The 27364-nt window shown below is 35.2% G+C and overlaps 1 protein-coding gene across 2 annotated transcripts; it reads left to right on the top strand.

Annotated features, from left to right (window-relative positions):
• The first annotated feature begins 1707 nt into the window (after positions 1–1707).
• Positions 1708–27364, top strand: sh3d19 (SH3 domain containing 19). Of its 2 annotated transcripts, none has more exons than XM_059342401.1 (21): positions 1708–1871; positions 9723–9762; positions 11467–11507; positions 11803–11842; positions 12079–12205; positions 13161–13332; positions 14147–15151; positions 16750–16869; positions 17449–17561; positions 18271–18311; positions 18403–18619; positions 18702–18770; positions 19453–19596; positions 19707–19779; positions 22023–22153; positions 22247–22305; positions 23135–23364; positions 24604–24653; positions 24817–25003; positions 26217–26332; positions 27036–27364. In XM_059342401.1, exons 1-21 carry the CDS (start codon positions 1787–1789, stop codon positions 27141–27143), a joined length of 3168 nt encoding a protein of 1055 aa, XP_059198384.1. In that variant the 5' UTR covers positions 1708–1786; the 3' UTR covers positions 27144–27364. The 2 variants fall into 2 exon arrangements, with proteins under 2 accessions (XP_059198384.1, XP_059198378.1); XM_059342395.1 differs by having other exon boundaries at positions 1709–1871; positions 13140–13332.

The raw sequence follows: 27364 nt of genomic DNA, 5'->3' as shown, positions 1-27364 counted from the left end.
CTTTTCCAGTGGGATCGTGATCATTGTGATTCCCAGCATGAAATTATACTGCAGACTTATGAAAGGGGCAGAACCTACATTTATGCTTGATTGAAGGATATATTTAGCTCAGGTCATAATATAAACAGATTGAATCAAATTTATCCAAGAAAGAACCCGACACAAAGCCTAGTATGTGAGATTTCTACTAACTGAAAACCTTGACCCTGACTTAAATAAGATAGATATTTATTAACTTGATTTATTTATTTGCAGTCTGTGAAGATGATTAGGTCTGTATCGACATCTAGTGGAGGAGCAGTTGAATTGCACTTTTCCAACAGATCCACTATCTGCTCAGGAGGTATTTATAAAGATGACCAGTAATAGAAGAAATTCAGATCTTCAACCTGAACAAAGGTAGTACAAATATAAGTCCTGCATTCTATTTTATTTTTATTTTTTTTTACATAGAAACTAGAAACTAACGTTATCAAATACCGAATACAACTGTTAATCCAGTGACATAAAAAGTATAGTAGGCTATTTAACTAGTGAAGAACATATTACAGTTAAGGGGCAGTACTTGAGTAAAATTACTTCGTTGCTTACTACTTTTTTTTTTTTTTTGGATGTATGGAGAAACACTGATAGTTGCAGAAGCCGTGTGCACATGAGCACATGTACACGGTCACACATAAAGTTGGAATGCAGGAATATATATTCTTAAAACTTTATTAATCAGTCTCTTCCAAACATATCACAATGAAAATGAAACCACAATTTACACAGGATTGTGTCTGAAAACAAAAATATTCCAACTTCATGGGCCCATAATTTCCAACACCAGTGCCTTGATAGGCATTCATAGTTTTAGTACAATAAAAAAAAAATTGTAACAATAATAAAAATAATAAGTATGCACATTTAGCATTACACTATATAATAATAATAATATTAATATTATTATTATTATTATTATTAATAATAATAATAATAATAATAATAATAATAATAATATTAATATTATTATTATTATTAATAATAATAATAATAATAATAATATTAATAATAGATAGATTACTTTATTCATCCCCGAAGGGAAATTCGGTTGTCACAGCAGTCCGGTATTCAAGCACAATAAAATACAATAGAATAAAATACTGAGGTAGCATAAATAAAAACAACAATAATAATAATAATAATGATAATAATAATAATAATAATAATAATAATGATAATAATAATAATAATAATAATACAATAAAAATACAATAATTTGTATGTATTTTTCAATTCTCTGTACTGACTTGAACATTTGGATTTAAAAGAATAAAACACAAAAGTCACAACAAAAAAACAATAATACAAATACAATTAATAATGATAACTTAGTAAAGCACTTTCAGAGAAATAAAATTGCCAGAGTGCTTCACAAAAAAAAAAAAAAACTTTAAATCGTGCAAACAATATAAAACTAAGAAGAAGAAAAGAAGAAGAAATAGATTACAATAAAATGACAACTGTACACTCCAGTCATGATCCCTTTGTCCCTCCTCAATGGGATCATGTTACTGCTTTTATGAATGGGTTAATCCTGCTTTGATTACGTACATTCCCACGCAGGAAGAGTGGCCGTGCTGCCCGTTGGGGGTCCTGCCGGTGAGTGGCACCACCTCCACCCGCTGACTGCACACTGAGAGCTCCAGCGGTCCGGACAGGCACCCGGGTTATACCGAGACAAATGAGCCAGCTACATGTGAAGATTTCTGGTCGTCTTTTTCTAAATTAATTTCTCCAAACCTCGATGGCTGAAGCCCGACGTGAAGAGGAGGAAGAGGGGGAGCGCAGCTCTCTGCGGGCTGCAGTCCGCAGCAGAAACCAGGCAACAGGTATGTTTGTTTGGGAATGTAACAGGCTGACATTCAGTCTGTTCCTGAATCATCTAACGGACTTTAAAACGAGTTGTCAGTTCATCATGTGTTGTCGAAATGGAGCAAACTTTTAGTGGCGGAGGGACACGTTGAGTGAGTTGTTTGAAAATAACTCAGACTAGGAAGAGTTGTGGATGTTTTCACTAATTTACAACAGATCACTTTTTACATCACAACTGATTAAGAGGAGAAACTGTGGTGAAAAACTTTTAATGACTAGTTTTTAAACTATTTTGCGTCAATAACATGTCTTTTTATTCACTTTTTAGTGGAAATAAATCACCCAAACACACATTTAATGTTTTTTTTTCACTATATTTATCTATTTATGTCTGTACATGTCTCCCAAATAAGACTAATCAAAAGTTAGCATTAGATAAGCCTTATTTGCATAGTAAAACATTACACTAAACATTTTGTCTTGTGAGTCAATAATCTGGTGTTTTACAATAATATCTTTAGTTCTAGTGTCTCCCCTTAACAAAAACAGGTCTATTTTTCCTACCACCCCAGGCAACCATTGTCTTTCACTCATTTGTGTACAAAATTAAAATAAAGTAGCAACCTCTTAAACTTTTTTTAGTTAAGTTGAAACAACAAAGTCACATTATCTTTGTGTGGTAATATAACTGGCAAGAGTCTGTTATTAGATTTCCATACCGTGCAGAAATGAATGGAAGCTAACGGAACAGTAGTAAAATACGTTAAACATTAATTTGACTGTGCAGAAGAAGTGTAAAGTCTGCTTGAGCGGTTCTTTATTGAATTTCAAACAAAACAACGTCATAGAAAACCCCACAGCACAAACAAGACTCAATAATAATAGAATTAAATGAAATAGGTGAGGACTGACCAATACTAAATGATAAATAAAAGAAAATGAACAATTATGTATATTTTTAAAGACTGTTGATGGATGAATCTCAATACTGATCAGCTTGGTTTTTAAGATCCTTACATTTAAATATCTTTACCATGATGTTAATAACTGTGATTAAATAAAGGAGCCTAGACTAAATTCTTCTACAGTCAGTCTGGTTTTAATGTTTTTATCTCCTGGTGGGATTTAAACCGAAAATACTTTTTAACATTTAAGACAAAATACTAAAGAAAAATGTGCCTTCTTTCATTTAAATTGCCAAAAAATAAAGTCCTGTACCCTCTGTCATAAACAACAAACTGATTATCACTGAATTGACAGCACATATATTTATTTTTATATTGTCCTGACACAAAATCAAACAATTCTCCATCAATTGAAAGTGTCTTTAACACCAGCCGATGATGGAGCTGATGGATTTCTCACTTAACCCTTTATCAGGCAAAGAACTATATTTGATAACTTCAGGTAATATTTCGAGAAAAAAGTTGCAAATTTACTAGATTAAAGTGGCAAATCTACAAGAAAAAAAGTCGCACATTTAAGAGATTTAAAGTGGCAAATCTGTGCAAAAAAGTCGCAGATTTACGAGAAAAAAGTGGGGAAAAAGCAACTTTTTTCTCCCAGATTCACCACTTTAAATCTCATAAATCTGCGCATTTTTTTTTTCGTAGATTTGCCACTTTAATCTTGTAAACTTTTTTTCTCAAAATTTTGTAATTTTCGTATGTTTTTTTTTACACATTCTGGCTGTATGTAATATCCTCCAATATCCTCTAGGGTTGACATTTGGAATTTGCAAGTATTTCAATGAGTGTCCTATTAAGGGTTAAAGTGGTGAATCTGGGAGAAAAAAAGTTGCTTTTTTCCCACTTTTTTCTCGTAAATCTGCAACTTTTTTCTTGTAGATTTGCCACTTTAATCTAGTAAATTTTTATCTAGTAAATCTAGTAAAACTTTTTTCTCGAAATATTACCTGAAGTTACCAAATATAGTTCTTTGCCTGATGAAGGGTTAATGATGTTTGTTTGCCTGAAATAGTTTAACAGAGCTGGAAACCTGTTTGTCACCTTATTACAGTAACATTTACCTTTGAAACCTACACACCTCATAGTTCTTCAGGGAAACGAACCTTCTGTTGCTCTAAGTTTTGGCCCGCTGACAGTTTTTAAGTCTTTGTATGAGCTCCCCTGTATGTCTTTGTTGCTTCCTTTTTCTTAGCAACACCTGGTGTGCAAACACTTATCCTCCCCTGTGCCCTGCCCTGCCCAGCTATCTGCAGCCAGTCTACCAGCTCAGACTAACCCCCCTAACCCCCCCATCCTACCCCACCACACCCTGACCCCCACCAGCTGTCTGAATGGGAATTTCAGACACAGGCTGCTGCGTCATGAACAAGCTTGTCCGTACTTGATGCAGTTTTCTGTCCTTTCTGAATAACATTTCAAAGCAATAACCTTCACCATCATTCCACCAGCATTATGGATCCACGTCAGATTCCATTTTCAGGTAGTTTCCACTGTGAATCACTCATCTTCTGCTCTGACAACATCTAATCTTCTCTGACTGAAGGTCCAAATCAGCCTCCAACGCCCTGTTAGTCACTCATGACGCCATTATTGTAAATTGAGGGTCAATTTGTTTTGCACAATCACATGTTAACAACAACAATATGCAGTTTTTGTGCCTGCAATTTTAAATAGAACACACTATAATGAGTGGTTGAGTCATCAAACTTCCACGCTCCAACTTGGAGAAACACTCAGACTTTGTATTCCTGAAGCTGTGGTGCTGCCGTAGTGCGACACTTAGAGGCAGATTTGTTTTCCTTTGCTTCCCTTTGTTGCCAGCCGTTGCACCAGCTGCTCTGTGACTGCTGTCGCTGTGCTGAGTAATGCCAGCATGTGTTCAAGTGAGAGTGCAGCTGTGAAGGGAGTCTTTTCCTGCTGACCTCAGCAGCTTTCTCGTGTGTTTGTGGCGTCTTTTCATGTGTCACCGACCCACAAATACCAAGGGACGCATTACTGATTAGAAGCATAATCCAAAACGTGTTAAAGTGTTAATGGTAGTTTTTAACTTTTTTCAAATTATCTGAAGACTTCTTAACAAGGGAGTTTAGCACAGTTTGCACAGTCTGGTGGTTCTACAGATGTTATTATAATCTGATAATCTGCATCAACACTTTGATCCAGAGTGAAATTTCTCAATAATTGGATGGATTGCCAGGAAATTTCAGTGATCCATGCTACCCAGAGGATTAATATTGATCAGCTTGGTTGTCTTGTGCCACCGTCTGGTTGATATTTTGCTTCAGGCTGAAAATTCTTGACAAATACTGGTTGGATTGACATGAAACTCAGTAAAAACATTCATGTTTCGATCAAGATAAAGTTTAATAACTTTGATGACCCTCTAGTTTGTTTATGCTGCCATCATGCCATCAGGCCTACTGTTTATTAGCAAATGTGATAGATAGATAGATAGATAGATAGATAGATAGATAGATAGATAGATAGATAGATAGATAGATAGATAGATAGATAGATAGATAGATAGATAGATAGATAGATAGATAGATAGATAGATAGATAGATAGATAGATAGATAGATAGATTGAGTTGAAACCAGAAGTGTACATACACTATATAAAAAGACACATGCTTTTTTTCTCACTGTCTGACATGAAACCAGACAATCACTTTTCCCGTTTTAGGTCCATTAGGATTACCAAAATTATTTCTATTTGCTAAATGCCAGAATAATGAGAGAAGGATTTTTTTTGACATTTTTTTATTACTTTCTTCAAAGTCAGAAGTTTACATACACTAACATTATTATGCCTTGAAACAATTTGTGAAAGCCCAGATGATGCTGTCATGTCTTTGGAGGCTTTTGATCGGTTCATTGACTGATTAGAGTTAATTGGAGACACACCTGTGGATGTATTTTAAGACACACCTGAAACACATTGCTTCTTTGTGTAACATCATGGGAAAGTCAAAAGAAATCAACCAAGATATCAGGAAGAGAATTGTGGACTTGCACAAGTCTGGTTCATCCTTGCAAAATGCTATCAAACTCTATTACAAATAAAGCAAACATCTGGAATAATCCACAAAAAAATACTACTTATTAGCAAAAATAATAACCAAAACAATCAAATAACTCCAACAGTAGTATTTTTGTAGGCATTTTTTCTCAGTTGTACAATTTACCTGCAGATTACTTTCCGCTGTACTAACCTGTGTGAAATCTTGTGTAAAGTTTAATTACTGTATAGGTTGTGACTTTATGGCTTTATAAAGGTGCACCTAAACCTGTTCAAAGTTAATTATTTAAGTATAATAACCGGTGGCACAGACTGGTCTGACCTTTTACTTTGCAGGAAATAGACAGTGACGGTGTAGTGTCGTGTGGCACAACCGCCACTTCCTGAATGATCACATTCCAGCTGAACACATTGGCCAAGTAAATACAGGAGAGCTGAGATATCACAGGGCCCTCCCTCTCTTCTCTGTTGTCTTTGGGTGTGTGTGTGTGGGTGTGTGTGTGTGCGTGTGTGTGTGTTTGTGTCTGTGTGTGTGACAGCGGCTGGCTTCAAGCTCTCCACCACGCTCAGACACTCACTCTGTGAACCGGGAGTGAGAAACCTGGTGGAAATATTCTTCTTCATGCTGAGGATTTTATATTTTTTTCCTTTAATTGCTCACAGGTAGGAGCATCGTTGCATAGAAACTGAACAGCACATGCATAAGTTAAAGTAACAACTGTGCCTTTGTCATATCAGGCTTCATATTTGCAAGTCAAAGCTGATGTGTTGTGTGAGAGTTTAACACTTTGTCTGGCAGTTGCGGAAACACTTTCTTCTCATTTAGTGAAAGTACAGAAACTCTTCTCACATGCTGTTAAAATGTAACTTGAGGCAGATAATCAGTAACAGGTGCGACAGGTGGATCTGACTGCCGGTGAGGTCGTGGTTTCAGGTTATTAACAACAATGCTGACTTCAACACAGCCCGTGTTTGTTCCTAAAATATGTTTACTCTCACATTCAAGGAAACAAATGACTTCTTGTTAAATCAGATTGTTTGATTTAGTGATACTGCTCCTTAGACAAACTGTTAACGAAAGGACTGTGATATGAAATCTGCTTTTTGCTTCTTTACCTCTTGGTGTTTAATTAAGACATAAAGTTCAGGTCAGGAAATAATAGAATGTAGTGTGTTGTGTGTGTGTGTCTGGAGCAGAATGTGGGGAAAGTACCAGTTGATTTGACTTCAGCCAGGGGTCATTTTAATCATGACTTTCCATTGAACTAATATAATGTGGATGCAAGACTCAGGATGTTTATTGTCATAGACATACATCAATATATAAAAAATACATAATATAATATCAAAATATAAGAAGCAAAAAAAAAGAAAATAGAAAAAAAGTAATAAAATATAATATATCAAAATATAAGAGGCAGATTTTTTAACACAGTAAATAGTAAATAAATTAAAAAAACATTAAAATGATAAAATACAATATTATATAATATAATGTCAAAATATAAGAAGCAAAAAAACATTAGAAAAAACTAAATAGTAAAAAAATAAAAAGACAAAATACATAATATAATATCAAAATATAAGAAGCAAAAAAAAGAACCATTAGAAAAACAGTAAATGGAAAAAAAAGTCATAAAATATAATATATCAAAATATAAGAGGCAGATTTTTTTTAAACAGTAAGTAGTAAATAAATTAAATAAAAAAAACGTTAAAATGATAAAATACAATATTATATAATATAATGTCAAAATATAAGAAGCAAAAAAACATTAGAAAAAAGTAAATAGTAAAAAAATAAAAAGACAAAATATATAATATAATATAAAAATATAAGAGGCAAGTTTTTTGTTTTGTTTTTAAAAACAGTCAACAGTAAAAAAATAAAAATACATGCAAAAAAAGAGAAAATACAATAAAATATAATATAATGTCAACATTGAAGAGTTAAAAAAATATTAATTGGAAAAACAGTAAAAAGTAAATTAAAAATATATACATTTAATAGATTCAAATATAAGAAGCAATGAAAATCATATCATACATTTATTTTTGAAGAAAACATACATGCAGGGCAATATCTCTTTTAACGGGAGAGTTACATTAAAGCAACACAGAATCTGTTGACCATACTGCCTCAATTTTTATTAAAATGCTAAGTGCAGCTACACTCAGTTATATTTGCCACTTTAAATCTCTTAAATCTGCAACTTTTTTTCTAGTAAATTTGCGACTTTTTTTCTAGTAAATTTGCAACTTTTTTCTCGAAATATTACTTGAAGTTACCAAATAAAGTTCTTTGCCTGATAAAGGGTTAAGTCTACTATAACTGGTTGATCAGGATGTAACTGCTGATCCTGCTGGTTGGGTAATGGTTCTGGTATTTCTAGCTCATAAAGTCCAATGTGTAACTAGTAGTTTCATTCAGATGAAACAATGGCTCTGACTTAAAGTGAAACTGTGTGTCAGATGAAGTGACACATCGTTCCTCTTACAAATGAGAAATTTAAATCATTAACGATATACTGTAGGGCTGGCTCTAATCGGTATCCTAATTAAAGCATTTCCTGCTTTAGTTCGTTATACAGACTCGTTTGAAAGTTCTGACTCTCAGCTTTGATCTTAAGTTGCTTTTATCCTCACTGTCAGAAGTCTGCACATGTATATCATTTATATACAAACCCCCAAAAGTATTGGATCTATATTTTGGTTGCAAATCCTTTATTGGCAATGCACTTCTGAAGAGAATCCATAAAATTTGATATCATCCCTGCAGATACTTTGCCCATCCTGCACTGCAACAACTTCACTTCATGTTTTTTTCAGGAGTGTTTCCAGCTGATGAACCTTAGCAAGAGAAGCATATTTTGCCCCAGAAGTCTGTATAATTGGAATCATTGTCTTGCTGCGTTCACATTATAGCTTTTGTTTTGACTATTGCTATTTTTTTTGTTTTGATTATTCTCATTGGATTTGTTTGTTTTTGAGTTTACTTTGTTGGGTTACTCGCACATGTTCGAAATAAAAGCTGAACTAAATGTTGTTAATGTTTTCATAATGTTTCATGGTGATTTTCAAAGCGGTCATGTGAAATAGGCTCTCTGGGTTCCCACAAGTCTCCTCTTTACATACATGGCCTCCTCCCGATTCAGAACTGAGAATTTTCTGTTATTTGACAAAACAATTCTTGAATTAATTTAATTTTGTGGACACAAAATGCAGTTAAACAGTGAAATCGCAATATATTGTATCGCAATACTCCATATATATATATATATATATATATATATATATATATATATATATATATATATATATATATATATAAATATTGTATCGTGACTCAAGTATCAACATAAAATCCTATCGTGGAGATAATGCAAAAAAACAACCGTCAGAGATTTGCGGCAGCGAGCTCTTCAGTATTCTGTGTGTATTGGGCCATTGTGAGCAATGTAGCACCCCAGTGAAAAGGACTACTTTGTGATCAAATTTTAGTGTGATTTTTGCATCAGTGTGATAAAATGTCATTGGATTAGACAGAATAAGACATTCTCATCTGGTTTTTACAGTTTCTTGGTCATATTTTCTATAGAATTGACTTTATCCCAATATTTCTCAGTATTTCACTCCTTTAACAAACATAAATTTGCCCTTTCGAGCATGTAGAAAGTGTCTGTTTTTTTGTTTTTTTTTTGCTTTTTTGTCTTGTTTTTTATTTATTCATCTATTAATATTTTAACTTGTTTTTTTAATGCTTGCATGTCCGAAATAAAGACAATCAATCAATCAAATAAATCTTCATGACATTAATGTTGATAAGTGTCAGGATGTTATCTTTGCTTTAAAAACCTGCCCTCTCTGTTTACCTCCACAGATCATCCTGAAAGAACCAAGCCAGATCATTTACATTCAAGGTATGATATTTTAATTCCTTTCCCATATTTTTTTGTGCATTACTCCTCAGTTGTTAAGTTTCACCGACTGTTGCTGTGAGCGGGCAGTGTCCCTTTAACAGTCAGATCTGCTGATGCTGGAGAGGTTGTGAATGGACCAAAACAAAGCATTGATCTATCCTCTCACTGACTAACAGAACAAGGTCAACACAGGGACAAACACGTCATGCTGCTTTTTTTTACTTGTTGTTTACCGACATAAAAACAAAGTCCAGCCTCCTCATTGACTTCTACAGACCTCAGAGATCTTTAAACTTTTTCTAGTCATTCCTTCCTTCTGCAATAAGACTATACAATTCATCTACCTCTGCCAGAACCAACATTACTGAAATGCACTAAATCTACGCACGCCACTTTGCTATGTTATTAATATTATTACTATTATTATTATATATACTGTTGCTGCCATTACTATTATTACTATATACTGTAATATACTACTATTATTATTATACCGGCCTTATTTATTATTATTATTATTATATATTATATATCATATTATTTTACTTATAATTACTTTATTTATATTTTTCATTTTATTTTTATATTGTTTTTTATTTATTATTACATTTTATATTATATATTTTATATACTGTACTATTATTATTATTATTATTATTATTATTATTATTATTATATACCGTCTAGTCACTATAGCATTGTTGCCATCATGTCACCAGTTTAATTACCATCATCTTGCCAAACTACCAACTGATCTTCTTTTTTTAACTTCTTAAGTGTCCTTGTTCCATTCTGTGTTTGTTTCTATTGTTGTTTTTATTTATGCTACCTCAGTATTTTTTTCTATTGTATTGTATTGTACTTGAATACCGGACTGCTGTGACAACCGAATTTCCCTTCGGGGATGAATAAAGTAATCTATCTATCTAAAAACACAGATTTGTGTTGACAACTCAGCGAATAATTAAATAAACCATGTGGTGTTGAGGTTAGGGCGTGGATTGTTGGTCTTTTTCCCCAGATAGTTTACATCACCCCCCTGCAGTTGATCTTTAATGAGGCGGATGTGTTAATGATCCTCCACCGTCAGGAGACTTTACTGCTTTGGTAAAGAGGCTGTCGGCACAAACAGTGTCATAATAGTTTAATCTCTACAAAAGCACAAAGACAAATGGATCCATCTATTGTAACGTCGCTGCTGTAAAGGGATGACATTTAAGGATTATAAAATAATTTCTACACATTGAGAGGAAAACAGCCCGAGGATATGAATACGAGGCAAACATGCTGTGAGGAGAGAAGGTGTCACGTAGAAGAGTAGTCGTAGTGTTTACCTGGAAGCCGTATCATTTACTGGGTGTCATTTTTTTAAAGTAAGTGGATTTGTTAACTTTATTTTCCTTTTATTCATTTTTTTTTACCCATTGCTGTACAGCTCTTAGCCTGTCTAACCATCCTTTGTTTCCTCTGTTTTCTTTGGTCTTTTTGGTTTAAAGTTAACATTTTTTTTAATCCTTTATCTTTGTATGACTTGGTATAAAGACAGTTTAAAACAGCAGCATGGATAGAGCGTATTGTGTGAGGCCGCTCAGGGCGAGTGAGGAGATTTCTTTTTAAGAACTGAGTCACAACAAAGGTATGCACTTGTTTTGGGCCCCACACCTTAATGATAAATGGGCTTCCTGTTCTCTTCTTTTTTTTCAGCCAAGGGCCTCTGTCTTCTATACGAGCGGCCATCAAACGAAGTAAGTCTGCCAGAAGTGAGCTTCAGTGACATTTTGAGATCATGGAAAAACAGGGTTCATTTCATGAATGAGCATTTTGTGTGTGTGTAAAAAAAAAAAGAAGAAACACACAAGAAAGGAAATAATTATATCATTCTGCAAAATGTGCTGATTTTTTTTTTTTTTGTTGAGAAATGGAAGTAAAATCTTAATATCCCAACTCCTAATTGTAAATATATAATTATTTTTAAATGAAAAAAAGTTTCAAAGAAGGCACATTTATTAAACATAATTAATATGATCTTTCTTTCCTCAGCGAGAACAAACTCTCAGAGTGACCTCACCCGAGACAGAAGGTAATGCAAACACACTTTCCTGAGTAGAGAAATTTATAATCTCTGTTGATGTTTACTTCTGGACCAGATACTTTGCTCAATTTTATTGGAATTAAAGAGACGACCTGTAGTTATCAAATTTGTTGCTTTATAAATAAACTTGCACTTTGTCAGCAAGGCTAAGAAAGAAATCAAGTTATGAATAAGAAGGTGGATGAGTATTTTGGTTTTTTAAATTTGTCTGGTTTGTGTTTCAGGCGTCCTGAGATCACCATCGTCTCAGCAGAACCTCTGGCCAGTAACAGCTGGTTCTCAGGAAGTTCTGGTGTTTTCCCTCGTCCTCCTCAGTCAGGCTGGTCTGCAGGCGTCCAGGCTGTGTCCCAGGTAGGCCTCGTCTCATTCACAGGGTTTAATTTCACTTGGTGGTTGTTGTTTTTTCATCAGTAAGCAATGCTCGTTCTATGGATAGGCCAGTATCTGGATTATGTGTTTTATGGAAATGGTTCTGTACTGTCCAAGAATAAAAAACAATAAATACAAACTGAGCACAAAAATATCTCTACTAGTCTTCATGCTTGTACATTTATTTTAAAGTGGTAAAAGCAGAAGGGGCTAATCTGTATAATAGGTAATTTTACTGTTGAGACGTTAACCCTTAATAGGACTCATTGAAATACTTGCAAATTCCAAATTTCAACCCTAGAGAATATTGGAGGATATTAGATACTGCCAGAATGTGTAAAAAAACATACGGACCCGGGGGAGGGGGGTAATATTTTGAGAAAAAAGTTACAAATTTATGAAAAAAAATCTCAAATTAACGTTGAAAAAGTTTACAAGATTAAAGTGGTAAATCTATGAGAAAAAAATGTGCAGATTTATGAGATTTAAAGTGGTGAATCTGCGAGAAAAAAGTTGTTGTTTTTTCCCTTTTTTTTCGTCCACTTTTTTTCTTTGCCCGATAAAGGGTTTAGTACATTTTGCTGATCATACTTCTGTACTTTTACTTGAGTATAATTCTGAATTTAGGACTATGGTATTCCTATTTTTACTGAAGTAAAGTATCTGAGTACTTCTTTTACTGCTGGTAGAATTTAAATAGATTTTTTTTTAAAAGACTCGAGACAGCCTAAAAACCGTGTGCATGTTTTTAATTGTGGAATAAAAACTTCCTTAATTACCTTGTTGAAAAATGTCTGAGGACATAACCTCAAAAGTTGTCCGAGCATACTCAACAGGTACCATGAGCAGAAACGCCATACTATATAGGAAAGTAACGTGTGCGGGTGTATGAACTCCTCTCTTTTCCATGACTTAGCCCCCACCATCCTATGACCAGGTGATTCAAGAGAAGACCCAGGAAGAGCACATTGTCAAACCCACTGCAGCCCCCCGCCGGACCGCCTGCACCACCACATGCGCCACGCAGACCGACCCTGTGAGGGAAGACACCTCCACCTCTGTCCCTCAGAGCAGCGCTTCTCCACAGGCAGCAGCCAAGAAACCTGCAGGTGAGACGGATGAGAGATGTCAGTGTTGGTGTAAATGTTAAAAGTTTTAAGTTTCAGTCTTTTTGTGCTCTACACTGAAAAAAGAACCAACTTAATTGAATTGTTTCATTTGGTAACACCTAAGTGAATTAAGTTCTTTCAAATTAATTTAATAAGTTAGATTAACACAATTGATTTTAAATTAATTTGAAAGAACTTAATTCATTTAGATGTTACCAAATAATGTAGATGTTACCAAAAAACAATTCAATTAAGTTGGTTCAACTATTTTCTTTTTTCAGTGTACACATGATTTTTACAGTAAAACCTTCAAGACAGAAGAGAGTTAAGTGATCAAATTTGAAAAACATAAATTGCTTCTGCTCCTCATTAGGATGTTATTGAGTGTAAATTATATTATGATATGATTTTAGAAATGTACGTTCATTTTAAGCCTTTCAAAATACACATTTTAACCTATGGGGGTGAGAGTGAGACATGCTTTATTCTTTTCCTTTTCAACTGTTTTCCATATTTAAGGAAACAGAACAGAAATCCAGTAGAGAGCCACAAAAAAGATTTTGCTAATTTGCTAATTAAGGGAGAGTTAGACATTGAGCCGTCTGCAATTGAGGATATTTGATTCTTATATTCATTCAATGAGAAAGAATTAAAAAGATAATTTATGATTATTTTATCATTACTAAATCATTCATCACACGATTGACCTGATTTCAACTGGAAGGTCCATGTTAAAAAAAAAATTTAAAACATTTTTGAGAAATACGTTTTTGTGATAATTTTCCTAACACCTCAATTACTTTATTTCTACTAGGTAAAAAGCCACAAAAACCACCCAGGCCGTCCCTGCCGAAACCAGCAGACAGAGTCGCTGAAGCTGTTGAACCTGCTGACGAGAAGGTTAAAACTAATCCTGTAGCATCCACAAACACTGAGGAGCGAAGTGACTCCAAGTCAGACGTAAAACAACATAACCAAGCAGATTCCACTCACAGCTGCAGCAGATCTGTCACCGTGCACTGGGATATTCCCACAAAACATCTCTCTGCTACTGCTGAAACTCCTCCACCACCAGACTCGGAACACAGTCAACGCCCCGTTCCACTTCCTCGAACAAAATCTAGAAAAAAGTCGATCCCAGAAGATCAGACTTTGGTCAAGCTCAGTGAAAACTCTGACGATGTTAACTCTGATCCAGAAGTGCTCTCCTCCAATAAGTATTTAAAGGAGTTATTGGAGGTTTTCAGCGCAGATAAGGAGTGTGAGGAGAACACTGACGTTGCTAACCAATCAGACGAGGCCTTACAAGGTGACGATGCTGAAGAAGAGATGAGCAACCTCCACAGTCAGCGCAGTATCCGGGCCAGGATCCAGGCCTTTGAGACCCAGACCAGCACCGAGGAGGGAAACGTGGTTGAACCGGCAAAACCGGAGCCTCGACCCAGAAAGGCACCTCCAGTTGCTGCGAAACCTTCTGTAGCTCTCAAACCTCAGTTAAACCACAGTAACGATGATGTCTATGAAAACGTATCGACCACAGAAATCTACCAGAGCCCAACACCCGCCCCCAGACCGACCTCCCTGAAGAAACCTGTCGACCTTCCTGTAAAAGAGGAACTAGAGACGCTATTCACCAAGAACAGGTCACGTCCTTCTGTGCTGACCAGAGCCAACAGCATCCACGAAGAGGACACTAAACCAGTTCCCCCGACTCCTCCAGTGAAGCCGGTTAAGGAACCTCTGAAACCGAACCTCAATATAAACAACCACAACTCAGCCTCCATCGCCACAGAGAACCTGTATGTGGACAGTCCAACAAGTGAGTCACATTTTATTTTAGTATACACTGGAGGAATGCACTCAACATTTTTATTATAGATTGATTTGTTGTTAACACATTTGTGCCCAAAGACTATATGTTGTATGATAAATTTTAAAAACCCCACAACATTTCTTACTATTGGTCTAAAGTTAGTGCAACTATAGATTTTAGAGGAAAAAATCTCACTTTTATCAGTACTTATTTAAAATTAGGAAAACAACATTTTTGTTTTAATTTTTTTTCCATATTAAATATATTTTGAGACTGCGTATCCATGCAACTATTTGATATTCAGCTTATTATGAATTCATAGATACAAGTTTGATTTTTTTCCTGGTAGTTTAAATGCTAATTTTCTTAGCACACTAGATTTAGTCATTGGGCATGTGGGACTGCTGTTTCTAGAATATAATGGGACTATAAAGAGAAAAAACGATGTCCCATGTGCCCAAATATAAGATAAAGTCTAATGAGAAAAACTCAACTTTCAATAGTTTGACCAACAGCCAAATAACCAGAAAAAATTTGGAAAGCAAGCAAAACTTTAGCTAGCACATAAAACATTTTGGGTGTTTAAAGGATAGGTTTGGGAAATATGCTTAGGCACTTTCTTTTATTAGATAGGAGAAGTTGAAGCACCACTTTCATGTCTGTGGGTTCAGTGCAGAGCTGAACCTTGGGACCACCGATTAGCCTAGTTAGCTTAGCATAAAAAGGAAAACAGCTAGCCTGGCTCTCACCAAAATTCAAAGTCATCTACAAACAACTTCAAAGCTACTTGATATATTATTTGTTTGACATGTACAAAAGTAGAAATGCTAAAACTGCAATTTTACAGGTTACTATGGTTACATACTGTAACTACTTCATGCTAACTGTTAAGCTAAAGCTAGGCTAAACTGCCTAGTGTTTCTAGCCACATACTACAAATGAGCAGTGGTGGAATAAGTATTCAGATCCATTACTTAAGTAAAAGTACTAATAGCAAACTGTGAAATTACTCCACTACAAGTAAAAGTCCTGCATTCAAAATTTACTGAAGTAAATGTACAAAAGTATCAGCATCAAAATGCACTTGAAGTATCAAAAGTAAAAGTACTTGTTATGCAAAATAGACCCACTTAGACTGTTTTATATATTCCAAATATATTATTACATTATTATTATTATTGATGCTTTTATGTAAACAGCCTTTTAATTTTCTTAAGCCAGGGCTCATTTAAACTACTTAATATACTGTTATGAGTCTAATCACTCTAAATTAATCACATTTTTTGCGTTAAAACTCAACCTGAAAAGTAACTAAAGCTGTCAGCTAATCGTAGTGGAGTAAAAAGTACAAGCTTTGCCTCTAAATGTAGTGGAGTAGAAGTACAGAGTAGAAGTTACATAAAATGGAAATACTCAAGTAAAGTACAAGTACCTCAAAATTGTACTTAAGTACAGTACTTGAGTAAATGTAGGCCTACTTAGTTACATCCCACCACTGCAAATGAGAGTGGTATTACACCCCAAAAATGGTTTTGTCCGTGCTAACATGAGCATCCAGTGTAACATGAATACACAGTTAAAAAGTCAAGTGTCTTTTTGTTTAGAGCCCATCCCGACCCTGCCTCCACGGAGTCAGAGTGTGGACAGCAATGGAGCGTCTTTCACCAGACAAAGCCTGACACGGAGACCGACCACCATCAGGGTCCCCAGTAAAACTGGTTCATGTGAGTCCCCCTAATGTGCAGTAAACTATGTTGGATTGTTTAAATGTATGTGGTCACTCAAAATGATTTAATAAATTGTTAAATGTGATGCATTCATTTTGGTATTGTTATAGATGCTATGTTTTTTATGCTTTTTCTAAATACAAATAATTGATTGATACAGTACAGGCCAAAAGTTTGGACACACCTTCTCATTCAATGTTTTTCCTTTATTTTCATGACTATTGACATTGTAAATTCATCAAAACTATTAATGAACACATGTGTGTGTCTTATATTCTAGTAAGCAAAGGGTGGCTACTTTGAGGAATCTAAAATACAAGACATGTTTTCAGTTATTTCACACTTTTTTTGTTAAGTACATAATTCCATATGTGTTCATTCATAGTTTTGATGCCTTCAGTGAGAATCTACAATGTAAATAGTCATGAAAATAAAGAAAAACGCATTGAATGAGATGGGTGTGTCCAAACTTTTGGCCTGTACTGTATGTTTTACATACTGTGCCTGTTTCTATATTAAATACACTTGGAGCACAAGTGTTCAGTAAGGTGTGGTTAAGACCGTTTTCTTCTTCAGTTTCGGATAACTTTCAGGACAGTCCTCCTCCTCTCCCTGCTCAGAAGCCCGTCGGTTCCCTCAACTCCTCAGTGAACCACAGACAAAGCCAGACGCCCTTCCTCCCCCACCAGGTAAAACCTGAATCTATAAACTCTGCAAACACTTCCTCTGGAGTTTAAAGTGTCCACAAAAATAAGGTTATTCTTTAAAGACCTGAAAACACAGATTATTTTGGCAAACAAAAACTTTGTTCTTAAACTTTTCATGTATTTCAGCTGTTACTCAAAACAATATTTGAACTAGAAGGACAATCGGAGAGTACAAACCTCTATGTGAAAAATTATTTGTGTATCTGCTGTATGATTCGGAACCTCTTAGACATTTTATGAACGAATTTATGAAAATTGTGCCAATATTTTTTCTGTAATCCTTCTGACTAACTAACAAACTACCTATCTAAACATAACCTCCTTGGCAGAGATAAATGAAATATTCTACTGGTGTATAACTATTAATAAACTATGACGCGGTGCATTTTACGCACTTAAGTCTTAATCAGGTTTATCTTGTCTGTCAGCTGCGTAGCTTACCTGTTTCCTTTTCCTCTCCACAAACAAACAAAGAAACTATTATAATCCCATGAACTTTGCCTGCTGCTGAGCTGAAGCTGACTGAATGTGTTAAGATAAGATAGGATAAGAAATACTTCATTCATCTCAGCAGAGAAATTTAGGTTTTCCAGCAGCAGTGTTGGAGACTGGTTTCTATGGTTTCCAGTACTGTAGGCTGTGCGTTTGTTTTAGTGGCAATAAAAAAATGCACAATTGAATTCTTCTGCAGGAGTCTTTCCAGTCTGGGCCAGAGCCATCACTACCACCCCGGTGAGTAAAAAGGGGGGGAACAATCAGTCAAATGTAAATATTAAATGATGGAACACTTTGTGCTCAACTTGATGGTGGTGTTGCACTTCAGGAAGCCGAGTACAAACAAAACACTCCCACCTCCACGACCGCCTCCAGCCAAACCAGGCCCGGGAAGACCTCCCCCTCCCAGCCTTCAAACCACAGGGCGATCCCACTCGGCATCATGGGACGCTTCACCTAAACTCCAGGCACAGAAGCCCCACAGGAAAAGCCCTGTCTTACCTCCACGGCCCAACCCAGGCCACCGTCTCTACAACAAGTACACTGTGAGACAAAATCTCACTGGACCACTACATCATCATGTTTCACTTGATAAGCATCTGTTTAATTCTTGCATTCTTTCAACAGCTTCAGCTTCCTCATGGGATTGCTTCCAGCGACTACAATGGGAGTAACACAGGAGAACTGTCATTTCAGGTGTCTAAACTACTTTTACTGGCTTAGATACTACTCACTTTGCTATGTTATTAATATTATTACTATTATTATTATTATATATACTGTTGCTGCCATTACTATTATTACTATATACTGTAATATACTACTATTATTATTATACCGGCATTACCGGCCTTATTTATTATTATTATTATTACTATTATTATTATATATTATATATCATATTATTTTACTTAAAATTACTTTATTTATATTTTTCATTTTATTTCTATATTGTTTATTATCTATTATTACATATTATATTAGATATATTATATTATATACTGTACTATTATTATTATTATATACAGTCTAGTCACTATAGCATTGTTGCATCATATCACCAGTTTAATTATTACCATCATCTTGCCAACCATCATACCAACTGATGTTCTTTTTTTAACTTCTTAAGTGTCCTTGTTCTATTCTGTGTTTTTTTCTATTGTTGTTTTTATTTATGCTACCTCAGTATTTTATTCTATTGTATTTTTATTGTACTTGAATACCGCACTGCTGTGACAACCGAATTTCCCTTCGGGGATGAATAAAGTAATCTATCTATCTATCTATCTAGCTAGATAAAAGTGCAGTCCCTCTAAAATGGCTGCATTCATAGAGTTTATTCAGCAACATTGAATGCCTTTGTTGGTTCCTTTAACAGCATAATGAAGTGCTTCTGCTGCTGGAGGAGATTGACCACAATACGTTTGAGTGCCAAGTCGGAGACACCAGAGGCAGAGTCCACAAGTCTCGTATGATGGTCATAAATCCCTTGTCCCCCATGTCAGACATGTCCCTGCCACAGGTAACATGTCCTATATTTATGAATAAATACATGTCTTTGATATTTGAGACCGTCTTGCCCTGTTTGTCCTGATACATTAACCTTTAAGTGTCTTTGTTCTCTTTCTATAGGATGCCGGTTCAGCTGGTTCAAGTGGAGCTGGTCATGAGCTTAAAGTGCAGGCCATACATGACTTCAATCCAGGTGATACACAAGGGGTTTTTCCTTTAAACTAAAAGCTGCTAACACTGACTGGGATTAGACAATAACAAAATTGACATATTGGAAAATAGTCCTTTCTTGCCAAGGGTTAAATGAGAAGATTGTATTGTGTGGATCAAGTGTACTAATTAGCTTACCTTAGCATAAAGAAGAGAGCGTAACTGTTCCCTGTCTCAATATCCTCTTTATACAGGGCTCTGCAATCTTTACTAACAAAAGAGCCGTAGTTGGCCACAGAAAGAGGAAAAAATGTCAGAATGTAGCTGCAAAACGTAATTCGAGCCTTACATTAAAGATAAAACAGCCCATTAAGTCTAAAATACACTACCAACATTACTTATAGGTCATAATGAACATTTATTATCAGGATTTTGTTTAGAGAAATAAACTTTAACTATTATTATTATTAACTTTAGAGAAATGTATAGTTATAGGTGCCGGGCTGTAAACTTTCATAAGCTATGATGCACATTTTAGTTGACCAAAATGTTTAAAACATGTATACATTCATACATTTTTAATGCCATATATAAGCTACACTACTACTACTACTACTACTAATTGATTTGGGCCTACACCAATGATACATTTAAATTCAAATTCAAATGTAAAGAAAAAACTGCAGATGGCCTGAAGAGCCACATGTGGTTTGCAAGCCTCAGGTTGCCTACCCCTGTCTTAATATGACTCATTGGTGAAACCTTTCAAAGGGTTTTATGTTCTCAGAAATCCCCCACCTGCATTGTATAGCCTACTGATGTCATACTCCTTTAACCCTTTATCAGGCGAAGAACTGTATTTGGTAACTTCAGTGGATATCAAAATGGGGTCGAGAAAAAAGTTGCAAATTTATTAGATTAAAGTGGCAAATCTGCAAGAAAAAAAGTCGCAGATTTAAGAGATTTAAAGTGGTGAATCTACGAGAAAAATTGCTTTTTTTCCCCACTTCTTTCTCATAAATCTGTGACTTTTTTCCACGCAGATTTGCTACTTTAAATCTCTTAAATCTGCCACTTTTTTTCTTGTAGATCTGCCACTTTAATCTAGTAAATTTGCAACTTTTTTCTCGAAATATTTTTATTTTTTTATTTTGGATATCCGCTGAAGTTACCAAATACAGTTCTTGGCCTGATAAAGGGTTAAACCTACGCCCTCAATTTTGTAGGCAAGACAGCTTTCTTGACTTTGACATTAATATCGCTACAGTGTCTAAACAGATTTTTTTACCATTTAAATTGTATTTAAAATGTCCATGCCGTTTGCAATTTGAACTGCAAAGCTAGCCCCGACCAAGAGACATAGATAGGAGCCTGGGAACGTAGGACTCATCCCGTTAAGACTAGAAGAAGGAGCAGCTGGCCTGGCTCTCTCTGAAGCTACAAAATGAATACATGGATTAAACAAATTGTATCCAGCTTGTTTAGCATGCTAATTAGTGAGCTTTTAAAGTGTTGAAAAGAGTACTTTTGAACTTTGGAGAGAGCCAGAGTAGGTTTCTTTCTGTGCTTTCAGGCTTTTTTTTCAGGCTGGAGCTAGGAGAGGATTAGCTTACCTTGGCAGAAAGACCAGCAGCATGAGTAAACAGCTACACTGGCTCAGTCCAAAACTCAAAAATACGCCAACCAATGCCTCTCAAGTTTAGAAGTTAACATGAAGTTTCTCATTTTTTTTTATTCTTATACAGTCAGAAACTTATAAAAAATTAATTTGTCTGAATTTTGCTATTTAGAGAGAGCCTGGCTAGACGTTTATGGGTTTTGCAATGTGACTTGCAAAGGCATAAAAGGAAACGGATTGTTTCAGATTCATTCAGCCATTCTGAAGATATCAATGTCAAGATAAAGTCAAGAAAACTGTCTTGTCCACAACTCTGAGGACGTAGGTTTCAAGGAGTATAACATCAGTAAGATATTAGCTGTAGGTGGATGGTTTAAACATGTTGATCCAGGGAAACATACATTTGACCTTGGGAGAAACCATAACTTAGAACATAAAGCCCTATAAAAAGTCTCCTTAATGTGTCATATTAAGAGGATATTGAGCTAGGGACACTGGATCCTGGGAACATGGATACATAGATACATAAACATAAATAGATTTTCCCAAAATAAAACAATTATTTAGATTCATGCATTTTGATTCACGTGTACATAAATCCCTCCAATTATTTGTTGTTATTTTATTTGGCAACATGTTACATCAGCTGTTTTTCTGCACACACTCAGAGGGTCCAGGGGAGCTGGGCCTGAGAGCAGGAGATGTTGTCACCTCAGTGGAGCAGATTGACAGCGAGTGGTACAGAGGTACCTGCAAGGGATCTTCTGGGTTCTTTCCCAAAAATTATGTCAAAGTCTTGGTAAGTTTGCATTGCATTTATCACCACTTTGGTGACATATTTAGTATGTTTAGAGATTTCCTGAATTAAATCATTTTCTGTTCCTCCAACTAGTCAAATTCACCAAAACCCCTCCCTGAACGGAAAGCACGGCCACCACCTGCAACAGTCAGGTACTTTTACTTTTACATCACAAACCGTTAGCTTTTTTACTTTTTTACCCTTTTATTTGTCTTTTTTATCTCTAAGTCTGTTTTGGATTGAGCTTTTATTACTATTTTATTCTGTTTTATTTTATTGTTTTACTGTTTTTAGTATTTTATTGTTTTCATTGTTTTTATTTATACCTATTTGTGTATGATTTATTCTATTTTAATAACTGTACAGCACTTTAGTCAACTGAGGTTGTTTTTAAATGTGCTCTATAAATAAACTTTGACTTGACTTTAACTTTCACAAGCTACTCCAGTGAGCAACATGATCTCACAGAAATCCGTGAAATAGCCACGGATTCGCTCAAATTTCCGTGAAACTGACACTGATTTCGCTACAATGCAAGTTAATGACATATGTCATATCCCGTGGCTATTCCAACATACAAAGTGATTATGTACATTCACTGAGTGAATATTTAGAAAATAAAACATATATTTCTCGCTACAAATGTGATCAAAATCCATTTTTATGCAGAAACTAAGTCAAAATATTGATTTTTCACAAAAAATTAGAGAACTGTCCGCCATGTTTTTTGTTCTGACCGCTGGGACCTTGAAAGTCACGTGACTTGGAACAAACCAATCAGAAAAAATATCCATGGAATAGCCACGGGATATGACTGTCATTAACTTGCATTGTAGCAAAATCCGTGTCAGTTTCACGGAAATTTGAGCGATTCCGTGGCTATTCCACGGATTTTGAGTTAAGCGAAATCCGTGGCTATTTCACGGATTCCTGTGAGACCAGGTTGCCGGTGAACTAACCTGATGTTTGTCTCCCCTAAAGGGGCCCGAGATGTGTGGCGAGGTTCGACTTTGAGGGGGAGAACAGTGACGAGCTGACGTTCTCTGAGGGCGATGTGATCCAGCTGAAGGCGTACGTTGGACAGGACTGGGCTCGGGGACAGGTGGGAGCCTCGACTGGTATCTTCCCGCTCAACTTTGTAGAGGTGGTTGAGGATCTGCCTCCACCCCCGAGTCAGCAGAAGAGACAGTCCATCGGGATAGCGCTGCCTGGTGAGAATAAATCCATTCATTCGTGCTGATTTGACCACCAAGAGTTAGTTGAAATGTTATTCCCTCTATGGCATGTCAGGAATTTGTGCTCCTGTTTCTATTTAATTAAAAAGCTGTTTACAAATGGTCTCAATACACTTATGCAACAAGGGCTGTAACTGGGAGTGTAAAAATACTTATATAAGGCCATGAGCTGAAGTCTACGACAGCGTATTAGGGCCAAGTATAAAAAATGTAAGAAAACGGACCCAGGGGGAGGGGGTTAAATCTACGAGAGCAAAAGTTGCAGATTTATGATATTAAAGGTGGTAAATCTGCGAGAAAAAAGTCACAGATTTATGAGAAATAAGTGGAAAATCGAGGAGAAAAAAGTAGCAGATTATGATTAAAAAAAAAGTTGGAAAAATAGTGTCTCATAAATCTGCTACTTTTTTTCTGGTAGATTTGCAATTTTTAATCTCATAAATCTGCTACTTTCCCCTCATAGATTTGCCACTTTTGTCTTGAAATAGCAACCCCCTCCCCCTGGTCTGTATTTTTTTTTCTTTTTCACACTCGGCCCTAATACACCTCGTAGAAGTCCCACCACGTCAAATTCATTGAAAAAAAAAAACAAGAAAACTTCATCAAACACTTGCTTTCTGTGCTAGAAAGTGTATTCTTTTAAATTGGATAATGGATAAAGCTCCTTCTAAGGCTCATTGGCAAAGGGTGATACTTGAATATGTTGCTTTGGACTATCTGACATGTAGACTGCACAGCAGGGATGACGTTTTTCGTAAAACATGGGAACCCTTTTTGTCATATATTGGTTTGAATATCTCTACCATTCTTGCAAGAGGGTTTGTATCGTAGCTGAGAATGCTCTGCCTTGTAAGTGACACCCTACCGCTTCATTGCTATGGTTTTGTTTCTGGTTACCTTTCTTTGATCATGTGAATGTATCATGCATAGCAGTGCACACTTGGTTTGTTTTACTTGCTTATCCTATTTATGTAGGATGACTCCTGAATCTCTCGCCTAAATCTGAATCTGAATTTAAATATGTATGTGAGCCAAATGTATGTTTTTTGTTTTTGTCATGTATGTGTTCCTGTTTTGTCTTTTGAAAATTAAATAAACACATATTTATAAAAAATAAAAAAAATACAGGGGGAACCTTTGCATTATTATTAATTTCGTTCCCTGATTGAATGTTATATTCAGACTTAGTAACCTGTGCAACATTGTTTCCCACAGGCATGGTTGCTTCTCAGAGTCCACACCCTGAAGTTGCCAAACCTGCTCAGGTAACCAATATTTATAGGAACACAAACTTCAATAAGGATGATGTTTGTTTCTAAACACACCCAAAACAAACCAAAAAAACTTAAGAGATAAAGGTTTGCTCCGCCAGATTATTGCACACGTGTATGTAACTATGCCATCTCTTCTCTCCTGCTGCCTCTGCAGGCTGCTCAGCCCAGTGAGGAGTGGGTTGTCGCTCTGTACAACTACGCTGGTAACTCAGAAGAAGACCTGTCATTCCTAAAGGGCGACTGTATTCGGATCACGCAGCACCTTGATGCTGAGTGGAGCTGCGGTCATCTCAACGGCAAAGAGGGAATGTTCCCCAGGGCTTTTGTAGAGAACAGCACAGGTATGACGCTCTCGCCATCACTATGTTGATGATATAATAAAAATGAAACCCTTTTTTCACCCTGAAATATCCACATATATATATACAAACACTTATAAATACAAAGTACACACACACACACACACACACACACACCCAAAAAAAAAAAAAAAAAAAAGGTCAAATTTTAAAATGTCTAAAAATGCTTTAAATGGAATTATTATAGTCTGTTGATACATATTAGAACATAGTTTGTCGAGAAATGTCAGAAAACACCATATTATGGGATGTAAAAAAATTGGGTAAAATAAAAAAGCCATACTAATAAAAAAAAGAAAAATTAAAAAAAATTAAATCCCTGAGTTTATTATTATCTCCAGTATTCTACTTTTTTTGTTTTTCTTTGCACAAAATGTTTATTCCTACTTACATGTTTTCCTTATTGATTTGTCTGCCAATTAGATTAGAGTTATTACAAACATGTAAATGTAAAAAAAGCCAATAAATGAACAGCAAACTCTCAATCAACAAAATAAATAAATAATACAGGTACAAAACAAGTAGGGAAAAGTATATACACTCATATGGTCTTACCCCGTTTCTATAACTTAAATAATTTACTTGATGTTTATCACATATACAAACATAATGACATCAGTGTTTTTCATATAGAGTGTAACTTCACTTCGTTCCTCAATTAATTGATTGGCCTATAAAAGTGCCTCTCACAATAATATTAAAGCCTAAGAAAAGAACATATATAAAAATTACATTTTAAACTTTTTTAAACTTTAACATGTGTTTTCATATCATATTCTTTATACTACTTCTTTATTCCTGCAAGATGTATATGTTTTATAGAGGATAACTTATAATCATTGTAAAATCAGAGTAAACAACAAGGTCAATAAGTAAATGAAATAATAATAAAGCTGGAAAAAGAAAGAAATTAAGATTAGTACATACATGTATACACTTACAGTCATGGCTATCTCATAAATGCATACCTATTTATATTTACATTCATATAAATAATGAGGGCCAAAAAAAAAAAATGTACTTGAAATATATAAAATATCTAGAAAAAATCTGCTAAAATATCAGCCAGTTTTCTGTCAATAAACTAATCAATTAACACAGAAATTGTTTTGGCTTCAATAGGCATAAATTGACAATAATTGAATAAACCAACATCAATATTATTTGTTAATTCAGTGTATGGGTTCTTGAACAGGCCAGCAGATGTCTAACAACCAGCAGAGTGGAGCTGCTGCTGCTGCTGCTGGAGGTGTGAGAGGCAGAGCGATGTTCAACTACACGTCAGACTGTGACGAAGAGCTCTCTCTGCAGGTAAAGTGATGCGTCTTTAACCCTTTATCAGGCAAAGAACTATATTTGGTAACTTCAGGTAATATTTTGAGAAAAAAGTTGCAAATTTACTAGATTAAAGTGGCAAATCTACAAGAAAAAAAGTCGCAGATTTAAGAGATTTAAAGTGTCAAATCTGTGCGAAAAAAGTTGCAGATTTACGAGAAAAAAGTGGGAAAAAAGCAACTTTTTTCTCACAGATTCACCACTTTAAATCTCATAAATCTGCGCATTTTTTTGTCGTAGATTTGCCACTTTAATCTCTTAAACATGTTTCTCAAAATATTATTTTCATATGTTTTTTTTTACACATTGTGGTTGTATGTAATACCCTCCAATATATTCTAGGGTTAAAATTTGGAATTTGCAAGTATTTCAATGAGTGCCCTATTAAGGGTTAAAGTGGTGAATCTGGGAGAAAAAGTTGCTTTTTTCCCACTTTTTTCTCGTAAATCTGCAACTTTTTTCACACAGATTTGCCACTTTAAATCTCTTAAATCTGTGACTTTTTTCTTGTAGATTTGCCACTTTAATCTAGTAAATTTGCAACTTTTTTCTCAAAATATTACCTGAAGTTACCAAATATAGTTCCTTGCCTGATAAAGGGTTAACATGAATAAACTGCACTAATTAAGCGATCAAAAATATCTATTCAGACAACCTCTCACTCCTCCTTCTTCCTCAGGTCGGGGATATTATAACAGGTCTGGAGTCCGTTGATGGAGAGTGGTTCCTGGGTGATTTGAGAGGCAAACGGGCTCTGGTGCCTAAAAACTATGTACAAGTACTGTGACAGCACCATGTGGCTGTCAGCACAACAAACAAAGGACACTGTTGGAGGACCAGAATTGAAATAACATCGAGGACAGATGTTTTTTTTAGTTAACTTTATGGAACTGGAATGCAGTATTTCATCTCTGAGTAGTGCAAAATATTTTTTCATCTGCTGTCTTAACTTAAAATGAAGTGTTTGCTTAATAATTTATCATGGATTTAAATAAACATGTGAGTAAA

This window comes from Centropristis striata, chromosome 1 (assembly GCF_030273125.1).
Source record: "Centropristis striata isolate RG_2023a ecotype Rhode Island chromosome 1, C.striata_1.0, whole genome shotgun sequence".
Classification (NCBI taxonomy): domain Eukaryota; kingdom Metazoa; phylum Chordata; class Actinopteri; order Perciformes; family Serranidae; genus Centropristis; species Centropristis striata.
Note: the sequence above shows the minus strand (reverse complement) of the source record. Positions and strands in the feature narration are given on the sequence as shown.